Raw genomic sequence first — 24101 nt, 5'->3', positions numbered from 1 at the left:
GGATGTCACGGGGCATTACCCTAGAGCACTAAGCAGAACGCCCACAAAGAACATTTTGGCTCTTAAGAGCATCGAATCAGGTTCCTGCTAGCCTAATTACAGCTTGAGGATTCTCCAGGACGGATCGAGCACTGGGTTGTTTCCTAGCAGTCACGCATAAGGGCTGTGCAGCTTCTCTTCTGTCTTGGGTGTTGCGATTTTCAAACAGGCTGGATAGCCATCTGACGGAGAGGCTGATTCTGTGAAGGCTCAAGGGGGTGGCAGGTTACAGTGGATGAGCGATAGGGATGTGAGTGTCCTGCATAGTGCAGGGGGTTGGACTAGATGACCCAGGAGGTCCCTTCCAACTCTATGATTCTATAATGGATGAGACCACCAGTCCATCTGTCCTGTTTCACACAGGGGTCAACCAGGTATCCTTTGGAAGCCAATCAGTAGGCCACAGAGGCTCCCAGCACTGGTACTCAGAGGGTTAATGCCTCTGAACAGCTCAGACTGAGAATTGTAGATGAACTTATTTTTTGGCATAGCCGCTTACTCTGAATGCCTTGAGAGATTTCTTTTTTCAATGTGTCAGGGGACATTGGGGGGGGGGTTGCGTGCACACGTGCAGTAGCCTCTTAGGGCAGCCAAACTAGTTTTTACAAGGCTCGTGAATGTTTTTGGTGGGGGAACAAGTGCTAGAGCAGCCCAAGTGGATTTAGTAGCGGTGGATTTTCGCTCTTACTGTCACTTTGAGTGTTTAGCTACTGAAGCTTTTGGGAGCAGTGCATAGATGGCAGTCGGCGCTTTGAGGCTTTGTCCCAGGGTTTTGCGTTTAAATCGGATTGCGTTCAGCTGAATAATCATGACAAGGTGTTAAGAGATGAAATCAGCACAGCGGAGAACTTGGGGCTTAAAGGTTCAAGGCAAGAAGTGTTTAAGGCTGGGCCCAAGCGACTTCTGCTCTGAGAGTAGGGAAGAAACAGGGTCCCATATAAACCTGGCTTATTCTCTCGTGATGTAAAACATGCAGCAGCCAACAAGGGAGACTGGCAGGGAACCGTTTAAGGAAGAAATTAGATCTTAGTATAGTTAGCCAGGTGAATTGGGGAGCATTTGTGCCGAAATCCTGGTGTCTGCCTGAACGCTGAAAGGTCACCGTAGTTCATCTTGCTGATGGCCTCGCTCCCTTTTTCCTGTGACTCTCATTGGGGGCAGCTCTGATTCTCTTCCTCTCCATTATTCCTAAAATCCTCTTTCCTTGGCATGACTGCCTTTGAGTCTGGATTGTTTCCTACTGCTAACTCCATATTGTTTTTGTGCCTGTGTAGTAAGGGAAGCCTTTTACTGGGCAAAGCCAGTAGCAGCTTCATGTGGTAGCTCCCTAATCGGCTATGCAGTGGGGAGGGGCTGTGGCTCAGTGGAAGAGCCTCTGCTTGACTTGCAGAAGGCCCCAGATCCCATCCCTGGCATCTCCAGTGGGGGGAGGAAGGGAAGGCTGCTTCATGCGTGTTCATTACAAGCCTTGAGGGCAGAATATTAGACCCTTGCCAGTTTTCAGAACAACAACAGCATCCTTTTGCAGCCGGAGGGGCACCTGTCTGCCTACACCGAGCCATAATGGTTGTGATGGACAACCCTTGGGAGGGGAGGGCAGAAGTCCAGGCTCTTAACGGTGGCCTTCTGCAGGCGGCTGAAGCAGTCCCGGAAGTGGGGGGGGGGGGAGCAACGGGCCAGGTGGTTTATAGCTGGAACAGAAGGGGGAAGAAAATAGCGCGAGGGAAATGAATGTTCTCTGCTCGTTCCCAGGGTACGCAACCTGTGCTCAATGAACTGATGCCAGATATTGCGATGGGTGTGTCGACGATGTCTCTCAAGGACAGGAGGCTGCCGGAGCTCACCGTTGACACAGAACTAGGCCAGCCTGCGCTGGAGATGGGACCAGGACCACCCCAGCATATCTCGTGCATCCCGGCAAGGCACATGCACAGTTCCCGGAAGAAGCATCCCGTTGAGCAGAAGCCGGAGGCGAGAGAGAACCCCCAGGAATATCCGGATTTCTACGATTTCTCCAACGCTGCTTGCAGGCCTTCCACTCCAGCGCCTGGCAGGCATACTCCTTCGCCTTCCCAGGGTGTCTATTTCGGCCCAGATTTGTACAGCCACAGCAAAGCATCGCCCGGCGGCCTAAAGCCCGCCCACCCGTCTCATCCTCTCTCCCCTAAAAAGCTAGAGGACCCTCGGAGAGAGTACACGCCTTCTCAAGAAGGACATCCCCACAGACAAAAGAGCGAGCCGATACACCTCGATGTCTTAGAGCAGCCGCCCCAGAGGTTGGATCTGGCGTTGGCTGCTCAAGAGAGCGGCGGGAACGGCCTGGTTCACCTGCGGGGACGGACAAAAATGGAAACAGACTTGACCTACGGGCTGACGGCCGGCCGACCTCCTCTGCCAGCATACGGTTCGGAGAGCCACGAAGAGCAGTCCAGCCGGAGGTTGCCAGACGCGGAGCCCCTCGAGCACGAAGCACAGAGAAACGCAGATTTGGAAAGGGAAGAGGTGGTGAGCAGAGGACGGCGCTCCCCAAGCAAACCGGACTTCATGTACAAAAAGTCTGCCCTCTGAAAACCACCTCCACTTCTCTGTGCCTAAGACCTGCCCAGTCCTTGTGCAACCTTTGGCCTGACTTTGTTGGGCAAGTTCATGATGCCAGCCTCTAAATCTGTTGTTTTATTTCCTTTCTTCTCTCCCTCCCCCCCCCCCCACCCCCCAATTGTATATACATGGCCTCCTTAGAAATGGCATGCTCTCCGTTTATTTGGAATGCTGCTTCAAGGTTTGTGTGTTGGGACAAATTTTGTTAAGCTTCTTAAAAAAAAGAAATATTTTAGCTGGTACCTTTTTTGTTTGTTTGTTAAGAGGGGGGGCGGGTCGCTGTTTGCACCTGTACATTAATTTGGGGTTGTTGTTTTTTTTGTACTAGTATGTTGAAACTTTTGAGTCGTTCTAAAGAACTCTATATTCACAACCTTTCCGCTTTTTATAGATGTCTTTCAGCTCCCCGTTTTCTGTGTGCATTGGGTTGCACACTGTGAAATGTATTTTCTAATAAGATGGTGAGAATGTCTGTCTTCATTTTTGAATGACTATAGGAATTCCAAAGAACAGCACATCTAAGTAACTACTCTGGTAAAGTCTGAAACCTTCTTGGTTTACCACTCATGCAAGAATCCAGCCTTCTCTCTCTCTCTCTCTCTCTCTCTCTCTCTCTCTCTCTTCTGTTTACTAAGTCTATGGCAGCTGGCCTTCCGTCCTGATGTAGCAAGCCCTCAACTCACTCATGCTTGTGGCTGGAATTTTCTGTGGAAAGCAAGGAGTACAAATCCCCTTTCTTCTTTGGGGGAAGCTCAAGAAGCACTTACTAACTTCCCGTGGTTTATTAAACCACAATAAAAGCGGTTAGGATATATTAGGAATAGTTTGAGTCCTGCAGATTGATGATCTCTCTCGAGTTTCCTTTTCTTTTGGCAAAGATATGCAGAGACGGGACAGTTTCATACCACACACAGAAAGGTGGGAAGGTGCAGCTTAACATCCGACATAGGTGTTAATTGCTTGGTCTCCTCAGAGGGCTGCCTCTCTAAACAGAGGCCCTACAAGAACTGCTTGCTGCCTTCTTTGCTCTGCCTTTCCTTAAGAAACCAAGGGCTTTTGGTCTTGAGTGGTGTTGTTTGGCGCTCCTTCCCACAACTGCTTGCTCTGGAGATCGAAACCAGATCGAAGAGCCAGCTGTTCTAGCCTCACGAGCTGTACGCAGTTTTAGCACTTAAAACTCTTCGTTCTCAGCCTCTTGAATGTGTGTTGTTTGTTTGTTTTTTCTGCTGAAGACCCTGGGGACTCTTCTGACTTCATGGACACCAAGTGGAGTCCTGAGGCTGCTAGGTAGAGATGTCCATTGACACCAAGGATGGCCGTCATCTCAGAAGAAGCAGCCCACATACCACTGCTTGGTAACGATTAGCAGGGGCCTGGCTTGTTATCTTGGTCAGCTCTAGTAAAGCTCTTCCGTTACCTGAAGACCTCAATCAGAATATTAACTGAAGGCTAATTCTTACCTTAAGTCTGACTCTGTTTTTAAATACTTGACACAATTTAAATGTAACTTTTGTTCCTCTTTTGATTCACAAAACACCTTTGTTGTGGGCTCTGAAAAAAAAAAGAGTTTTGTGGTCCTCCGTTTTGTCTTCCCTTCCTGGCTTCTTTAAGTTGGGGGCGGGAGAGAACGTTTTTGCAGTTGTTAAAACAGAAATATTGGTTGTGACTTTGTTGATGTGGGGGAAGAGGGAGAGGCGCTTTGGCCGGTTTTTTTGCATTGCGTGGCAGAGTGAAGCATCTCACACCATGCCTTGTGAAAACATTAATGCGTTCCGAGGGTGGGCTGAACAGCACTGCACGATTGCCGCTTTGGTGGGTTAGTTTGCATGTTACTCTCTTGCCATTTTCTCCGACAGACAGGTTTGTGTAGCCTTGCTGGCAGGGTGCATTTTGGGCCCATTCCTAGGACCGTTCATCAGACCCACTCCCAGTGCAAGACAACGGCCATGTGAACTGGCCTTTGAAAAAACATCTGTTTGTTCAGAAAATTAGTATCTCTTGGATTGTTTTCAATATGTCATTTCTCCAGATCTTGTTTTATCTTTCTTTTTGGAGTAGAGAAGTTTGGTATGAATGTTGGGTTGGCTTTGGTTTTGAGAGTTCAGCCTGTGGCTCTTCCTTCCCCCTGTATTCCCTCACACAGAATGTTAAACCCCCTCACTGGAAAGGCTGTGTCTAGGCATCAGATGCTGGGCTGCTGCATGTAGCCCCTTCTGAGGCAACCCCAATAGAGCCATAGCCCAAAAATGCTTCAGCAAATCCCTGGTGTAATCTAGCAGCACGACCGGTTTGAAGCACGACTCCTTGGCACCTCAGTAGTGGCGATAGCATTGGCCAAGGTTATTCGTAGGGACTGTTTAGTTGACACTTGGTTTTTACTGTGGAATAAAATTTGGGCAAGGAGCTGTTTAATAGAGGCTGGCTCTCTGAAGGCCAAATTGCAGCTTTTATAGCAGTAGTCAACCTGTGGTCCTCCAGGGGCTCATGGGAATTGTAGTCCATGAACATCTGGAGGACCACAGGTTGACTACCCCTAGAGCACATTATGGGGAAAGCATTACAGGGGAAACCAAATCTTGAGAAGGGATAGAGTTTTGTCCAGTAGGGTTTTTGGTACAGTCGAGACATTACAACCTAAAATTGCATTAGGCCTGAAAAGGGGATACCCAAAAACTTAAACAGAAAAAAGTTTCTGGCTTTTTATTTTTATTTTTAATCATTTAGGACCCAGGCTGGGATCCTGCAAGATGGCTCCTCTCTACCCACTGCAGGTGCTTTCCTTTGCTGGGCTGCCCTAGCCTTGCTGTATGCATCCTTGAAAAACATGGGTGGTGTACACGCAGAAGTGCTGGCAGGACACGAAGTGAGGGAAGCCTCCTCAGCGGCCAGAGAGCAGCGGGAACCATATAGTAGGATCCAAGCCTTAGTGCTTTTCTTCCAGTGTGCTGGTAGCATATTTTTCCCTGTGAGATCCTTTGGAGCAGGGGTAGTCAACCTGTGGTCCTCCAGATGTTCATGGGAATTGTAGGACCACAGGTTTGCCTACCCCTGCTTTGGAGCACCACTCTTGGCTCCATCTTCAGCTGTCTGTTGGGTTTGATTGAGAGGATCCCTGTTTGACTGACATGCTCGCAAGGTCCTCCCACATTCCTAGTGTGCTTCCTTACAAAAAGTGTGCTTCCTTCCTTCCTTCCTTTGTCATGTGCTGACAATTATCTATAGATCTGTCAGCAAAATACAGCTAAAAGGGCGCAACTGAAGTCTTTTTGACCCATTGGAGCCAGAAGGGCACAGCTGCCGCTAAGGGGTTTGACTCGGCCCAGGAACGAACTTGATCCCAACAGGATTATTTGTGCCATAAGGTGAAACAACGTTCACATTCTGCTGGGCAGATGACTTCTCCAGTCCGTTTGTGCTCCAAGAAGCAGGAGGACACGTGGAATGGCAGCTGCTGGGTGTTGCCGTCATCAACAGCAGTGCCATGTGCTTGGCATCTTCCATGCACAGAACAGTTTTAGGAGCTTAAAGAAATAATAACCCTTTGTTTGCATGAAGCACTTTTGAATAAATGGTTGGAAATTCCACGTATTTAGTAACCGTGCATCTGTGGCTTTGATAGGAGAAAAGAATTGCTTACTGAACAATTGGTATACAAATGAAAGTACGGAAAGAAACTGTATGTACACTGTTGGCTAATTTTGCTTTGAGGCCGTGCAGAATCTTGTCCAGAACTAGTCTGGCACATGCAAATCAGGGGGGAAATGTGTTTGTTCTAATCCATGGCCAGGATCTAGAGAGCTCTGTTGGGTGGGGGCGTGCAAAGCACCTTGTGTGTGCAGGTGGGGCTGTGTTGTAGCATTACTTCCAACCACACAGCTGAATGCCACAGCAGGTACTGCTTGGAAGTGGCCCCCCGTCTTGGGGGAGGGGGCGTTTTTCTGGCAGAGCGGCTGCCGGAAAAAAAGGTTCTGTGCGCATACAACATTTTGGGTCCTAGTCAACGTGTTTACAATAAAGTCTAAGGAGACACTATTAGAGCTATTTAATTTTCCCTCAAGCCTTTAAGGTCACCGTAGCTGTCTAGAAAGTTTCAGGATTTACTTCCTGTCTTTGATCTTTCCCTTCCATCACCTTAAAAAAAATGAATTGGCCCTCTCCTGGGTTTTGCCCCCTCATCTTTTATATAACTTATATTTTGAAATGGGCTGCAGGTAGCACTGTTCCAACCGTGATATGTTATATGGTGAAGGGTTATGTGTGAAATGGTGGGTGAAGCTGGAGAAGACAAATGAATTTGGTATTTCTGTGCTCGTATGTATTCCTGGAAGGTGTTATGTGTCCATGATGTTACATTGTTCTTGTGCTGTTACTGGTATAAAGTCAAGTGCCTTCAATGCTAAAGGCTCAGAAATTTTCTTAAACCAACTTCATGTCCTATGCAAGTGTTTTTTCTACAACCTGCATAACCAGGACTTTGTAAAACTTGTTTACGCTTCAACTGTACATATTGGTTTTTTAAGAAAATATAGTATTTTTATTTAGGTACCTCTAGAATTGAATTCTAGTCTTGTGTGATGCATTGTAAAACAATACATTTCTCTTTTGAGTACCATTACAGTTGTAAAAAGGTTTTCACTGGTTCTATTTTTCTACTGTTGCTGAGAAGCATGTTAACACTGACTTTATCCTACATATAGTTGGCATTTCAAATAAATGGCTTGTCTAGAAAAATTAACATGAGGTTGTTTTGATTTCATCACAAGAGACTATAACGTTCTGCTCCTTGACTGCACAGTGTCGTGGTTGAGAGTGGCAGCCTCTAACACGGGGTTTGAATTCCCGCCCCTTCCGCAGGCAGCCAGCTGGGTGACCTTGAGCCAATCACAGTTCTCTCAGAGCTCTCAGCTCTACTTACCTCACAGGATGTCTGTTGTGGAGAGAGGAAGGTGTTTGTAAGCTGCTTTGCAACTCCTTTGGGTAGTTAAAAAGTGGGGTATAAAAACCAGCTCTTCTAAAAGCTGCCCTGAGCCTCTGGGGAATACATGGGAATTATTGTGCATAACTGCCACACCCTGCGATTATATTATTCCTAGTCTAAGAAGTACATCTTGTCACACCCTGAGTTGAAGGGAATAGTTAATTCACGCAATCCCGTATTATGTAGCACTATATTCCATAGTTTCTCAGTTACATCAACACTAAAGGCACATGTTTTGCAGTAACGGATATTATTCTTTGTCAGTCTCAGCATCGATATATGAACTTAGGCAGAATGTCAGTGGGTGGGCAGGAAGGGATGTGCCAGTGTTTATCTCTTGCGCCCTTCCTTGCATACCCTGGGAATTGCTGACACCACTGTGGAATGGTAGGTGCACTTCCTCCAGGCCAGGCTGGATTCTGGAGATTTTTGATGGTGGGGGATCACTGAGGCATGAAATTGGGTTCACTGTGGATAGGCAGGTAGTTGTGAGTTCCTGCATTGTGCAGGGGGCTGATGACCCTGGAGGTCCCTTCCCACTCTACGATTCTATATCTGATTCTCAACAACCTAATCTGTGGATCCTTAAAAACTGAATGTGGATTATGGACAAACCGACGCTTCCTATGAAGCTGAGGAAAGCTCCAGGCATGAAAGAGAAGCAATGCCTGTGGCTTTAAGAAATGAATGTCCTCAAGTGGTCATTGTGGGAGTTGACAGGCAACCCATCTTCAGTCCTTTGTTTCTGTCACTAAAACGCAGGGTGAGGGTAAGCGCCTTTTTGGTTCTTGAGGGAAGACTCCTTGGAGGCAAGCAACCTGCTGCCATGCAACCTGCATGACTCACTCAGGAATGGCTGCTGTTCAGTGGGATTTAGTAGCCAGAATTTCAGACTAGGATCTGGGAAACCCAGGTTCAAATCCCCACTCAGCCATGGAAGCTCACTGAAGGCCCTTGGGTCAAGCTAGGGAAACTCAGCCTGAATCAGGATGAAATGGAGACTGCAATGCAAGCTGCTGGGGGTTCCTGGTGTGGAGGTCGTTCAGAAATAAATGAAGTAAATAATAGAGATTGGCCTGAGGGGGGGGGATGGTTGGGGAGAAGAGAGGGACCTATGGGGGCTTTCAGGGAAGGAAGGAATAGCAGGGGAGGGATAATAAGATGCCCCCTGCAGATCCTTTTGGTTCTGCCACTTGTCCATATAGCTCAGAAAGGCCCCATTTGTGCATTCTTCAAGCCAGGGACACCCCAAAAATATCAGGAATGAATGAAAGAGTTCTTACATTTGACCTGACCACAAGTTATATTGAGCTCCACCTATACAAGATGGATCTTTCTACAAACCAGACAAAAGCCCTGGGTTTGCAGAAACACCTGAAAATACGTGGGGGCTCACCTTCACACACACACACCCAAGTACTTTGGGAAGCTGGAGACTGCTGGAAAGGAAAAGACAAAGGTGGCAGGGAGCGGAAGGCACTGAATCCTGCTGGTTGAGCTGCCCACCCATCTTTTCTCCTCACTCTACCCTTTGCCGCTAGAAGGATGGCCAGAGAAGGGCATGTTGAGCCACCACAGCTGCATTTTCCCCCCATTTGCTCCTAGCAACTAGGAGGAGGAGTGGAGGGTGGCTGCAGACGGTAGGCATTGAGGGCCAGGCACCCACGCTCTGCAATGCTCTCTGCCCAGTGCTGCCAATTGATTTGGGGACTCTTGAACACTGGCAGTGCCCGAAGTAGAAGGGAGCCTGCAGCTAACTGGGCTCCTTTGCATTCCAAACCCTTCCAGTGCTTACCAGCTATGCCTTCCAGCTGCTCCACTCTTTCCCTCCAGGCAGCACAAGGGTTATTTACCCACAAGTCCTGGTTTGTGTTGTACTAATAACGTGCCGCTCAGTAGGTATGTTGCCATGACTGCCAACTGCAACCAGACCTGCATACCTACATGTGGAACGCGACATGGATTTAGAGTGCTGAAGCACTGACAATGCTGCATACAATCAAGGTTTTTCCTTTCCGAATAAGAGCTTTTGCTGCATCTGATGTTGCCTGCCAGAGCACAGCCCTTTCTATCCCATCTATGACAGAACACAGAGTACAAACCACAAAGAAAAAGGACAGGGCTGAGACTGTAAAACTCGACATCACTAAACTAAAGCTACGACCACACAAGACTGAACAAGCTCTTGCACAGTGGAACACGCAGTTCAATTTCACAGACTAAAACATATTACATGTTTTGACAATTAGTCTTTATTGGTTTGTTAATACACTCCAGCTGTTTCCACTTCCATCCAGTTCCGTACATAAAATAAACTACACCTTCATGCCCCCTAACCCTTAAGATACTTCTTCATGCTGCAAAACCCATTTCCTTTCTCCGTTCTGCTTTCATAGGCAAGCGGCATTATTCTGTATCCAGAAATGTAGAGTGGAGCTTCTTGCCAGTACAAAGGTAGCTGAGCCAATATGCTCCCTCGGCATCCTTGCTATACAGATAAAACTTTTCATTCAAGATTCTGAATCAACCAGCCTGTGAGTATTTCATTGGGGGGAGGGTGTCTTTGGAGCATAAAATGCCCCCCCCACGTATCAAAGCATATAATAAAGAAGTGTCATTTGCATGATATTTACATTTCCCTAGACAGTCAGGCTGCAGCCACAGCCATATATAGTGCCTCTCTCAGTTATGGCTAAGTAAAAACAAGTTCCAGAATGACAGTCTTCCTCACAAGTGAATTTATGCAGCCTTCCTTTTCCCAAGCTTTTGCTCGTCTCCGACACTGCCGCTGCCAGAAGTGCCACTATCTCGCTACGGCTGTTTAAAACAACATGGAACATTGATGGCATAGTGCCTCCTTTTACCTACAGCTGAGAAATCACCAAATATTGTATGTACTGGCTGGGCCTACTTAGGCAACTGTTGGATGGATCTGTGAACATGAGCACATTACTGGCTTAGCCTACTTAAGAGATGGTCAGTTCTTAAAAACTGATCCGATTTAAGTTGGTTAACATTATTTGTGGTACACTTGTTAAGTTTCCCTACAAAAAAAAAAAAAGATCACAACTTCATATTTTACAGTTAGTAAATAACCTTGTAAGCTGTATCCTTTTAACGATTTACAAACTAATACAACTGTGTTATTTTTCAAAACGGAGATCTCCCCCTTTGGTCTAAAAACAGCAAAGGCTTTAAACCTAACAGAACCAGCCTGTGGCAGGCATTTTATTTACATTCTCTAAGGCTGGCAAGAAAAACTGATAGCAACCCTAGACGGAAGTGATTTTTCCCCCCTGCAAAAAACTATTATCCGGAATACATCCACGTGCGTCAAACGGAGAGCCTTGTTCTTTCCTAACTGATTAGAAATTTTATTTCTGAAACAGCTCATGAATCCACATTTGCCATGGGTAGCTTTTCAAAAGCAGAAGTCAACAGGCCAAACTACATGGCAGAAATCAGCATGGATATACGTTTAGATATAAACTCTTAGGTTAAAAGATGAGAGGTCTGTATCGCATGGGGCACCTTGATCCTAAATATTAATCTGCCAAGCACACTGATTTAATTTTAAAATCCACACTCACAAAAAATAGTTCGCCTTTCAGGAGGACTGCTGTTCCTTCTTTAAACATGTACCTTTGACACTATATAGAAGCCCAAAGGATATCTAGCATCAAGGTTCAAGTGACATTTATCAAACAACATCCCCTTCCTTGCAAAGAAAAAACACAGTCTAAAGAAACATGATCTGGTGTTTTGTTTAGTACAGCTGCTCTCACATTAGAGACCACGCAGGGTGCAAGAAAGTAGATTAAAAGCAGAGAGGGGAGAGAGGAGTGGAAAGCTTGCCGATATGCCTGAAAACGCTTGCAGGTTGACATCCAAGCCGGTCTAGCTACAGTAATACTGCATCTGGTCTGTCCTTCTCCTCTTTCGAGATTGAAATTCTTCAAAGAATTGCTGGATGTCCTCTCTCTTAACAACCTGTTGGAAAATAAAGTTGGGAGAAGAGAATATAAGAACTGACAAAGCCAAAACGGTGCAACTAGGGTTGTGCAATGAACAAAACATCCTCTGCTTGCACTTTAGATTTCTTAACATGAAATGATCTGGAGGTCAGGCAATTATTTGTGGTTCTTCTTAGCTGAAGAACAGATCAAATTCTAGTCTGGAAACTGGGCTGCTGAAGGGAACAAAAACAAGACATTTTCTTCCATGTGGGTTACATTGTCTTCTTCCCTTCAGCCCCGACCCCCACCCCTTTTTTTTAAGTCTCTCTTTTCCCTGGCAGCAGGGCTTAATTTCAGCCAGGGCTTTCCAGAGGACAGCTCCATGATCCTTTCAAGACATGACAGAGCATGTGACTGATTAATCTATTATCACTGAAGCATCACAAAGAAAGGGAGAGGGAATGCTAAGGGCAAGATTTTATCCTTTATTCCACTGTAGCTTAATAGGAAACTGGCTGGTCTTTATTCAGCAGTAAAAAGAAGAGTTGTTTTTATATGCCTCTTTTCTCTACCAGGAATCTCAAAGCGGCTTACAATCACCTTCCCTTCCTTTCCCCACAACAGACACCCTATGAGGGAGGTGAGGCTGAGAGAGCCCTGATATCACTGCTCAGTCAGAACAATTTTATCTGTGCTGTGGCAAGCCCAAGGTCACCCAGCTGGTTGAATGTGGGAGAGCGGGGAACCAAATCTGGCTCACCAGATTAGAAGCCGCCACTCCTAATCACAACACCAGGCTGGCTCTTTCTCACCAAGCAAGCCACCAACTTGCTTGGTGATCTACATAATTGGAGGGAACAGCTCTCCAGAATTGTAGATTAGTTTATAAGGTCATTTAACCTAGAAAATAGCAAGACCAGCATGGCAACTGAATATGCAACAAGATACCAAAGAACATTGAGGGTCAAAGGTGAGGGAAACCCCTTGAGAAGTTGCAGAATGATTCAGGGGTGGGATTTTCTATTTGCATCCCTCAATTCTTCACACACACACTTGTGTACATAAACTGTAAGCATGAGAAGTTGGCTATCAAAAAATCTGAGATTAACATAAAATTGACTGCTACTGTAGTGATTAAATTAACTTCAGCTGCTCCAAAAGGCATTTCTTCGTCACAAATATAGTAAGAAGGAAGGATCCCATAAGCAGCACATGTCCATTTGCCCCACTTCTCAGGAACACGTGATGAAGGGAGTGGGGAGCCTCAAACAAAACGCCACTGAGACTGTAGCAATGAGGAAGAAACTGGGTGAGGCTGTCCCCACAACAGTCATAGGGCTTAAATCAATTTGTGAAAATCTTGTGGGAAGAAAACCTTGTGCAGGTTAACTTGCTGCTGTTGACAAATTTTAGGTCTTTAAGCGGGTAGGAATTGAGGTTTTTTGTTTTACTGTAGTTCAAAACACTCCAACACAGAGAATGCCACCACCTTTCTGAATCAAAGAAGTTACCAGTTCCAATGGCAAGTTTATCAGTGCTGTGGACCTAGGAATGTCTTTCTTCCACAACATATCTTTATGATTTATTTCTGATTATTTCTGATGAAAAGACAGTAGTTTCCAGTTCTCCAAAAATCCCCCAGTATAATAATATTAATAAAATACTAAGTCAAAACATACTTACAGTTCCTTCATCTGCAAACCTTCTCAGATAGTCGGTTAACTCTGTTTTCAGGTCATTATATTCTAGTTAGGGAAAAAAACAGTTTTGCTTTAGTTGAGGCTTTAGAGATGGAGCCTTTACTTTCATTTTTGCTTACTGGACAAAGATACAAAGAAGCACTTTTGCCCTACTACTACTTCTCAACCCCCACTCATTTTTGTGTCCAACAGTTTAGCACAGATCACAATGAAACAAATTCTATATAAGTTTCAATCCTAGGCAGTCCCAATTACCCTTGATCATTTAAAGGCCAGTCCAAACAATAGTATTACCTCCCTGAGAAAAGGCAGAAGGCTTATCTGAACCAAAATGCGATGCCAGAGTTATGAGAGATTCCATCTTATCAAAGAGATTCCATCTTATCTTTCTGTTGCCTTTCTACAGAGACTTCCATTCTTTTCCCAGAAAGCTATACATAGCAAACTCTGTACCATCTAGAATAACACATGCCTCAAAAAGGAAGCCTCACATTTTGTAAAATATCGGTTGCAGCATCTTGGGGCCCAGCAAATACAAATAATATGTTACTGTAACACTACATCTAAATGTGAGTGAAACAAAGCCTTTCCTTACACAGGTCAATAATCTAATGCCCATCAATAGTCACACAAAATTATATCCCATCCACTCCAAAATAACCACAGAATGAGTTCGAAGACACCACCATCACCTTCCTAAACTAGAATTTTTGTCAAAATATAGAGACCCATTTTCTTATCCTAATAGTGGAAGATATGCTCGGAAACCTGGGAGAAATTCTTAGGAATATTGCATGTTAGAAGAATTGTTAAGTAAGCTTTCCGGTAACGGGATGGAAGGGCTTCACTCCACTATGGAACTCCATGTGCCTCCTCCTGATTAGCAGCAACATACATTGAACAAAGTAAGAGCTCATACAAGTAGTACAGAGTGCACAGTGCCTTTGCTTTTGTTATCAGAAGTATACTGCAGAAGCAAAACAGACTGTACTGCCCTAGGTCCACGTAAACAGAGGGAAGGAGAAAGAGGAGCACAGGGTGTGGTCAACAAAGTCTCTGTTGGAGCAGCCAAGTGAAACGGTAGTGCTCAACCTGAGCATGTTCAGTATGGGCATTCTCACAGATATGATGTTAAAGGTCTACATAAGTTTAAGAAATTTTTAACTTTAGAAAATTAAAAGGTAAAGGTATCCCCTGTGCAAGCACCGAGTCATGTCTAACCCTTGCGGTAACGCTCTCTAGCGTTTTCTTGGCAGACTCAATACGGGGTGGTTTGCCATTCCCTTCCCCAGTCATTACCGTTTACCCCCCAGCAAGCTGGGTGCTCATTTTACCGACCTCGGAAGGATGGAAGGCTGAGTCAACCTTGAGCCGGCTGCTGGGATCGAACTCCCAGCCTCATGGGCAGACAGCTCCAGACAGCATTTCTGCCGCTTACCAATCTGCGAAATTAGCTGATACTGAAAGTCAAGAGCCCATTAAATAAGAAAGTCATGTGCCCCCTCTGCCCTCAAGTTCTCCTGTGAGAGAATGTTCTGACAATGCATCTGTGAACTACACAAGGAAGTTACTTACCACAGATGAGCTCTACTTGCTGGACTCTGTTCATGCTGCTAAGTGTGTCCATCAGGGGATCTCTCCTGTCTGCCTCCTGGTCACTAGTCCCTTTGTTTTCATAGGCCAAGACTGTATCACATTCATCTGTGAGGAATGAGACTTCCAGATCCATGTACATTTTCTAGAAAACAAAGTAGTAAAAAGTCTCAGGGCACATCGAACACACTGTGGCATGAGTTTGTTTTTATACTCCACTTTTCACTCTCTGAAGGAGTTTCCATGCAGCTTATAATTGCCTTCCTTTCCTCTCCCCACAACAGACACCTTGTAAGGTACATGGGGCTGAGAGAGCTCTGATAGAACTAAGGTCACCCAGCTGGCTGCATGTAGAGGAGTGGAGAATCAAACCCAGCTCTCCAGATTAGCTTTTAACCACTCCACAAGCTGGCTCCTCAAACATCATCATCATCATTTTATTTATTACCCGCCTCCCCCCGGAGGCTCAAGGCGGGTTACAATCAGATAAAACCCAAAACCCATGAAAAACCAATAAAACTAATGCAATAATATAAAACCTATCTGGCAGAAAAAAAAAATTCTTATGTCATTGGTCTTTAGAATCTCTGTTTTACTGCATCAGACCTTAAAAAATGGAAACTGATTTTTCATGCCAAAACTCATGCAATGGGCTCAGCGTTTCTTTCATCTGAATCACATGGCTTTCGTTCACCCTTTCAGGACATGTTTATTTTGAAGGACTTGCTTTCAAACACTCCTTAGTTGCTGTGAAGGGAGCCACAAGGACACACAGTTGACGCTCGTTACTCTGAACCCAAAGAGAAGAGCAACTCCGGGGAGGAGCCAAGCCAGTCAAGGAAGCCTGCAGCCACCCATTCTGGGCTCATGTCCAGAGGGAAAAGTTACCTTTACAGCTCAGGACAGGAATAGCCAGATCACCCAGAAGGTCAGCATGCCTGGTAGCCTCTCCCCATTTTAAGGCATCCAATGGCAACCAATGGGCCAGTTTTTCACATTACTAATGGATTATATGTGTCGCAGACCAGTGCCATGTCTTCATAACTTGTCCTTTCCAATTTTGTGCATTTCTTAAGACAAACTTCTCCCAACATAGAACAAGGTACTACTTCCTAATGCAGCCTTTCTCAACGTTTTTACCATTGAGAGATCACTGAAACCTTCTTCAGGCTTCAAGAAACCCCAGAAGTGGTGTGATAGTGTGTAATATGCTTTGGAAGCACAGTTGTGTACATGCCTCCCTCCTTCCCACCCCATCCAGGACCATCATTGGACATTTTGGGAGGGGGGGCATCACTATATATGGTCAGATCACCTGTTAAATGTTTAGCAATTTTTTTAAAAAAATACTAAAAATTAATTAACTCCCACCCATTCAGGAAACCCTTCCAGAGTCATCAAGAAACCCCAGTATGTCGCAAAACCCTGGCTGAGAAAGCTTGTTCCTATGTTCCTATTCCTTCAGTTACAGCTTAATAAGTAATCTTCATTCTGGGTATTTCTGCAGCCTTCAACCACAGACTGCACTAAAGGAAACTACATACCGTACATTCTTTGCAAGTGCACAATTTGCTCCGCCAGTTGTGAGGCCAAAATGTGGCTGTGTTGGTCTTTAGGTGTTGCTTGGTTTGAAGTTCTTGCAGTCTGCAGGTGGTTTCATTCTTAACCGCCTGTAGTAAAATTAAAAACCGCTTGTCACTTCCATTTCCAAACTCACAAGGCTTGCAGCTCTCTTAAGTTTCCCAGTCGTACATAAAACTATCTACTTCTAATTCCACACTTCAGCAATATTATGGGGAATGGGCCAGGATGCCACACACTTGTGCACAAAGAACACATACCCTAACTTACACCTTAGATTCTCAAAAGGTTATCTCACACACCAAACTTCTTAATATGGGACTGATAAAAACCTCACCTTGGCAAATATTTCTAGCCAAGGGTGTCACGGAACACCATCACAGGAAGTGAAGCATGCCTCAGTTATTCCCAGCTCTAACGGCACCTTTGGCATGCTACCACCTTCTCCCTAGCATGTCACAGCTTGTACAAAGCTACAGAAGCTATATTATCAGGAGCCAAATTTAGACACTGAATTGGATCCTGCACAAAACCTCTGAGAACACTAAAGTTCTCATACAAGTGGGAACAGCACTAAAGCCATTTCTGGCAAGTCAATCTTATTGTACCCACACTTGCATTTCCACTTGTGTAAGATACTGTGGAACCAGTTTCTGGGCACTATAATGTACAGGGGGGAAAGCTCTAAGGGTTGCACAAGATCTTGCGCAAGTGGAATTGTGCTAAATTTGTATCAACACGCACCTTGTGTTCCTATACCACTAGTGAACGTGGTAGGATGAAAACTGCCTAATCACAGGGGATCATGCACTTCACACACCAAATGCTTGTGCTGTCTGATATCCCACAGGGAACTCTTTTCCCAGGTAGAGGCTCCTAGGCAATTCTTCTACCAGGAAGATGCAAACTCAGGTTGCAAACTGCATGCACACCCACATTCTGTCTGTCCAGGGCTTCTAGCAGCAGACACCTGTGCAAAATTATGCCATCACAGGACTAGAGACGCTGCATAGATCAGCCCTAATATGCCTTCCTAGCTGCCTCTTGCACTAGAGACAGTCAGAAATAGCATGGCCAGCAAGAGGCCCTCTTGAAAGTGCCTGATGTCACCAATTTCTTTGCTGTTAACTGCTATGCTACAACATGCTACAACCACTATGCTACAATGATGCTACAACACTTTTTAAAAGAGTCTCCCTCCTGTTAACAATCTCAAACCCAGCTGTGACAACTTGGAGCCTTAACCTGCAAGAGAAGGAACCCGGACTTGCCTCTGAACATTCAGTCCCAGAGCTGGTGGATGGCTGATTGCTCGGCACTGCTTTCTCTTCCTTGGTCTTTACATGGCAGTCTGTACCATTTTCCTTTTTCATTTCTTCATCTTCTTCTACGTTCAGCATGGCACCATCTTCAGCAGCAGGGCTAACTTTGGTCACAGTGGGAACTACAAAGCACAAACATCCAAGGGGGTGGATCATTTGCAGTCAAGTTCTAAGGGCCATCAGCCGACAAACAGGGAAATGAACTGATGGAATGGGGGAGGGGGGGCACTAATGCAGGGGTGGCCAAACTGTGGCTCTCCAGATGTCCATGAACTGTGGTGGCACCTTTAAGACCAACAAAGGTTTATTCAAGATATCTGAAGAACTGTGCTTGCACACTAAAGCCTATATCTTGAATAAAACTTGGTTGGTCTTAAAAGTGCCACTGGACTCAAAACCTTGTTCTGTAGCTTCAGACCATCATGGTTAAACACCTGCAACTGCTGGATTAGGTTTACAGAATCTCACTTGCATTCCTTTATTCTTTAAGAGTGGGTTCAGATGATCCAATAAACCACTTGTGCAGAGACTGCTCAAGAGCAGTGGAATATGGAATCACCTGTCAACCTTCTCTTCTCACCCAAAGCCCCTTATCGCTGCAGCCTCTATGCCTTTATTTGTGTCCATGCAGGGTCCATATCCCTAGTATGGCTTCTTGGGGGGAATCAAAGCCCCACCACCACCTTCACCAGCTGAAAAAACATTCAGATCCAACAAGATTATTTACATTTACAGGTGGCAAGCTTCAATCTTGCACGATTTTGTACCTTCAATGCTATCCTGACCATGTTAATAGCTCCCATGAGGGGTCATCCCCTCCCCCAATTCCAAGTAACAAGCAATTGATTGACTATCACAACCAACACGCAGGTTACAAGGATGAACTTTAACCACTGTTTAAGCAGTGAGTGTATGTACACTTTGTTCTTAATAAGACAAAATCCTAAAAGTTCAGAGAATGATGTAACAATATTCACATTCTGAACAGACCAGTTTCATTCAATCAGTAAAACTAAAATACTGAAGCACATTCCTTGAAGGAAGTTAGGAGGCCTCTCTAGCAGAAGACTGTTTATACCAACTGCTCTTATTCTTCTCACCTGCTAACTGAGAGGCATAGCTCCACAGGAATGGGCAGCGATCCATGCATGCCTGACACACCATTTCATGAAAGTCCCCACTATCTGGAGGAACCGCACCAAGATGCTAGGAGGAGGGGCAGAAAAACAGGAACACATGGCAATATCAGACCAATAAATAGTTCTTCAGTAAAACTGGAAAGCATAGGAAACTATAAACTCATAATTTCCATGTCCCTAATGTAGCCTTTTTCAATGTTTTGACCTTAGGAGAAAACCCTGAAATATTTTTCAGGCTTTTAGGAATCTCAGAAGTGGTGACAAGACGCTTCAGAGAACTGAGCACTGAAGTAAGATGTAGGAGTCAGCCAATCAATCAATCAATCAATCATTTACCATTTTTCAATTGTGGAGAGACTAGGCCTGAAGAGCAACAGGGGAAGTGGCTCCTGTGCTATATAGTGGTATCAGTGGCCACCAGAACTTCTGTGGAAAGCCACATAACCCCAGGGTTCCTTACCCTAATGTACACGGCATTAGCCAGTCAGCCAGCCAGAATTAATTTTATCTCATAACCTTCATCCAGACTAAAAGCTGAAATCCATAAACTCAAATTATTCAAACAGTACGCATTCTAGTAAATTTGAGATTTGACAACACAACATAAAATTAAGCATAGTGGTTCGGAACTGGAGCATAATTGTTCCAGAATAGTGCTTGTGGGATTTGCACAATTATTTTAAATTAAGGAGCTTCAAAAATTAAAAGATTTTTACAAGCTAGAAAAAAAATCTAGTCAGGCAGTTTACAGTTACATTTCCATCCCTTTTTATTTAATGGAGTTATTTTATTAGATGTACTCACTCTTCCATGAAACCAGTCTTCACAAATTATGCACTGGATCATTTCATCTGGAATCTAATTCAGAGACACAGTATTACAAAATGTACCAATTCTTCAAGTCCCCACTTAATGCAGTCTCAATCTATTGAAATAAAATTTCCCTTTTTCTTTTGAGCAGGCATATTGCATGACCTAACTGCAGGTCATGCAATATGCCTGTCATCTTAAATAAAGCAACAGACATTCAAGATGCAAATGTAATTGTTTCAACTGCAGTACTAGCACTTTTGGGAAATAGTTTAGTTACCTTGTTTCACTTATTTGCATTAACAAAGTAGCAGACAGTATTTTGTGAATAAGATGCCATAGACATACTGTGCAAAACAATTCTACTAGTTTCTGAAGCCTTCTGTGATTTCTAGTGTAATGCAAAACAGTAGCACAAAATGCAGAGCAATCATCTTGCCAACTCTGTGCCTTGGACTCCTTACTTCATTTTAACACATGTAACAAAATAAATGCAGTAGATTTACTGATCAAATAATGAAAAAATGAATATTTCCATCTTCTGTAAAAGGCTCTAGGATGCCATCTTACCTCATCTTCTGGATCTGGGTAAGGTCTTTTACAGACACAATATAAACCATAGAAATTGTGGTTGTACTTATTTGCTGGATTCAACTTTGCCTTTTCCTAGAAATAAATTACAGAACACAGAAGGGAGGGGAGAATGTAAACAGGAAAGGATTTGCTACTTCACCACTCGAGAAACATTAAAATCTTGGTATCTTGAATATATACCAAGCATCTCCTCTTGAATCTCTCATTAGGCCTTATGATTTTGATGCATAAAATACTTTGTGATTTCATAAATCAGAGTACTGGCTAATCAGTAGATTAATTGATTTTACACTGAGAACAGCATGAAACTGGGGGAGGGGGAAAACTTTAACAGATGAATCTAATATGGTTCATAGGTTTCTCTTTTAAGTTAAATAAAAGGAGAGCTAGCATGGTTTAGTGGTAAAGAATTCCAAACTGCAATTTCACTGTTGTATTCTGGATTAATTAAAGCTGTGAGTTATATTTAGGGACAGCTCCATATTTAGTATACCACAGAAATCTAAGCTAACTTGGAAATGATGAAAAAGCAGCCAAACTGGGGCCAAATCTCACTACTTGAAAAGTCAGAACTGTTTAGAAATGCTGCATGTTATAGTTGAAATCTGAGCATCCAATTGTAGATTTGATTCAGCACCCCCAATCTACAAATTTTAGCTTTCCAAGGCATACAGCCCGGTCCCAAGTAAGCTATTCCACAATCAGCCTTACCACTATCAAACAGAAGCTTAGTCTTACCTGGATTAAACAGTAGTTTATTTGCCCTCATGAATCACACTATATCCTCCAGGCAATGATTCAGGATTTATACTGATTCATATAAAAAGGTCACCCCAGACTCAGCATGTGATTTGGCTGATATGGGTCCAGATAGTCACTTTTATCCAATGTTACTTGGAGGGGGACACCTACCATTCTAATGCCTTATCCAAAACCAGAATATTCGCAACCAAACCACAGCTGTTGATACCAGAACCTGATTAAGGTTTTTTGCTAGAAAAACAATTGTCTAACTACCTTTTTAGTTCTTATCTTTATACTTACAGGAAGTAGCTTACACTGCAAATTTTTGAATTTACTGTTTCCACAATCACAGCAGAAGTTTCTGGAGGAAACAAAATGTTCTTAGTATTAATATTTCATACAATTCAAGCAAAGCTGAAGCAAATAGTCCATTAAAAGAGCCTCTTTGGTGTAGTGGCTAGGAGTGCAGACTTCTAATCTGGCATGCCGGGTTCGATTCTGCACTCCCCCACATGTAGCCAGCTGGGTGGTCTTGGGCTCGCCACAGCATTGATAAAACCGTTCTGACCGAGCAGTAATATCAGGGCTCTCTCAGCCTTACCTACCTCACAGGGTGTTTGTTGTGGGGAGAGGAAAGGGAAGGTGACTGTAAGCCGCTTTGAGCCTCCTTCAGGTAGAGAAAAGTGGCAAATAAGGACCAACTCTTCTCCTTCTAAGACCGTTTACGCACTGGAAACTCCACTGCCCCATCTCCCATGCAGGAGCACAAATTGGGGGCGGATGAAGTACACCGGGCCAAATGCTCCCCCATGAGGATGCAGGAAGAGGTGGGGCAACCTGCCACGACTAAAACTCCAGCTGCAGCTCAGCATGAAACCTCCAGTACATAAACGGTCTAATCACATTTCTATTTACGTGGGAAATTTATATGGACAAATAGTTGTATACTGAAACATATACTCCTGATTTATGACCTAATATTACTCAATCTGCCCTAACCCAGATGGCCCTTGATAGCCTGATCTCATGAGATCTCTGCAGATAAGCAGGGTCAGCCAGAGTTAACATTTGGATGGGAGACCACCAAGGAATAGCAGGGTTGCTATGCAGGCAGGCAATTGCAAACCATCACTTAAATCACCTGTAACTTGACACACACATTACTCAGGCTTGTCCTGCTCTGCCAGGATGGCCCAGGCTAACCCAATCTCAGAAGCTCAGCAGGGTGGGCATTTGGATGGGAGACTGTCAAGGAAGTTCAGGGTTGCTACACAGAGGCAGGCACTGGCAAACCACCTCTGAATGTCTCTTGCCTTGAAAACAATATGGGATGGCCATAAGTCATGTGCAGTTTGATGGTAAATATAATATTAATAAAATAATAATCACCACTCCTACTGTGTTCAAATTTGGATACAGATAACCTAACATAACATTATGAACAGAGCTGCAAAGCACTGGGCTTTCCATACTTTTTCAGCCTTCATGATTTTGGATATTTATCACTGCAGACTCACAAATTATAAATACCATTGCAGCAAATAAGTGCTTCGATTGCTACATGCTTTTTTCCATGTAAATGTCTTAGAAGACATTTTAACAAAGGCTGCTATTCTTTTTAATGCATATACCCAAACAAAATGGTTTGTGCATTCTTTGAATCTCATATAAGTAATGTTTCCCAACTAGAAGTAATAGATTTCCCGAGAACATTTACTAGGCATTTCCTTGTGTGCAAACAAATAAAATGGCAGCTTGTTCAAAATTTACAGATTTACAACATGGTGCAAGTATTCTTTCAGAAAATAGTCTTTCACCAAACAAATACAGCAGTCAGTATTACCTTTTTGTATACAGCTCAAATAATTTGTGCGTTCCATGACATTCATAACTGCATGCTAAACAGATCCCTGCTGGTTCTTCCCCTGCTGGTGTACAAGTACTGCACGCATACAGGGCTTGCCTCTTCACTGCTCCCTGTAAAGACAAGAGTAATATTAAAACAGAAATACAAAAAGATTAATTCAGAGTAATTCAGGTGAAATAACTCAGCAACTTGAGTTAGCAAACCAAATTCTAATGATTTCTGTATTTCTTAAGTAGCTATAGGCACAGGGCACTGGAACAGGTATACACCTGGAGATTTGGGGATGGAAAGCTACAGAAGGTATACTGATCCTGCCAGGTATAGGTGCAACAGCACTATTCCAACCAGGGCTGCTTTCATGTTATTTGCAGGTCCTCTTCCATTTCTAGTTAAGTTAGAATTACCTGCCAAGAGCCAGTTATAAACAGAAAAGGAAGGACACAAAATCAAAATATCTATACAAAGTTAAACACAAGAAACAAGTAGACAAACCATCATAAAGGAAGCATGTTAATCAGCCACTCAAGGAACAGTTGTTGAGTTAAGAATAGTCTAAACTGGACACCATTCACAATGGAGAACTGTGTTTTGTTTAGGCCACTGAAATTCAATTTTTAACTGCGGCTGTGTTTTTACAACCCCAGTGTCCTCCCACCCTATGTTTTGTACACGCACACACTTCTATGTGTATGTGGCATTTCTAAACTTCTGTTTCTAAGTCTGAGGTCCACAAGTCGCCTAGGATTGAGGGGGTGTCCCTTTCCCGCCGCCCCCCCCAAGCGGCGCCGAGGAGGGGGACCCCCTCGACCCCCCCCCCTCACCTGAGAATAACTGCAACGCTCGTGGTCGCTCCCGCCCAGCACGGCGCGCGCCTCTTTCTCGAGCTCCTCGTTCTCGGCCAGCACCTCGGCCAGCGACACGACGGGCTCCTCCGCGTTCCTCTCCCCGTCGCCGGCCACAGGCTCGGACGCGTCTCTCTCCATCTCGCGCAGCAGCCCCTTCGCCGAGCCCAGCCGAGGAAGACAAGCCGGAGGAGGAAAAGGCGGGAAAGCTTCTGGAACCGCCACCAGGAGGCGCCGCAGCCACAGCCCCGGAAGCGGAAGACGGCTATGGCGCGCGCGCACAGGAAGGACGCTGAGAGGCAAACGGCTCCGCGCGGAACAAAAGGCCGGGGCCACGT

At 44.5% G+C, this 24101-nt stretch overlaps 2 protein-coding genes across 3 annotated transcripts in view; one reads left to right on the top strand and one right to left on the bottom strand.

Moving 5' to 3' along the window:
• Positions 1–7372, top strand: part of BTBD7 (BTB domain containing 7) — an 81355-nt gene extending 73983 nt beyond the window's left edge. For both annotated transcript variants that reach the window (XM_077323542.1, XM_077323543.1), the window contains one exon: positions 1792–7372. In XM_077323542.1, the coding sequence (XP_077179657.1) occupies positions 1792–2607 (816 nt within the window). In that variant the 3' untranslated portion in view covers positions 2608–7372. The remainder of the gene's footprint in view (positions 1–1791) is intronic.
• A 2477-nt stretch (positions 7373–9849) lies between these two features.
• UBR7 (ubiquitin protein ligase E3 component n-recognin 7) lies at positions 9850–24052 on the bottom strand. The gene is made up of 11 exons (XM_077323540.1): positions 23743–24052; positions 22898–23031; positions 21355–21415; positions 20287–20382; positions 19711–19764; positions 18868–18973; positions 17717–17889; positions 16409–16534; positions 14847–15009; positions 13255–13316; positions 9850–11605 (listed from the first exon to the last, which is right to left on the bottom strand). Exons 1-11 carry the CDS (start codon positions 23902–23904, stop codon positions 11513–11515), a joined length of 1230 nt encoding a protein of 409 aa, XP_077179655.1. The 5' UTR covers positions 23905–24052; the 3' UTR covers positions 9850–11512.
• Between the last annotated feature and the right edge of the window lie 49 nt (positions 24053–24101).

Source organism: Paroedura picta, chromosome 2, assembly GCF_049243985.1.
Source record: "Paroedura picta isolate Pp20150507F chromosome 2, Ppicta_v3.0, whole genome shotgun sequence".
NCBI classification, from domain to species: Eukaryota; Metazoa; Chordata; class Lepidosauria; order Squamata; family Gekkonidae; genus Paroedura; species Paroedura picta.
This window is presented reverse-complemented; position numbering and strand designations above follow the sequence as displayed.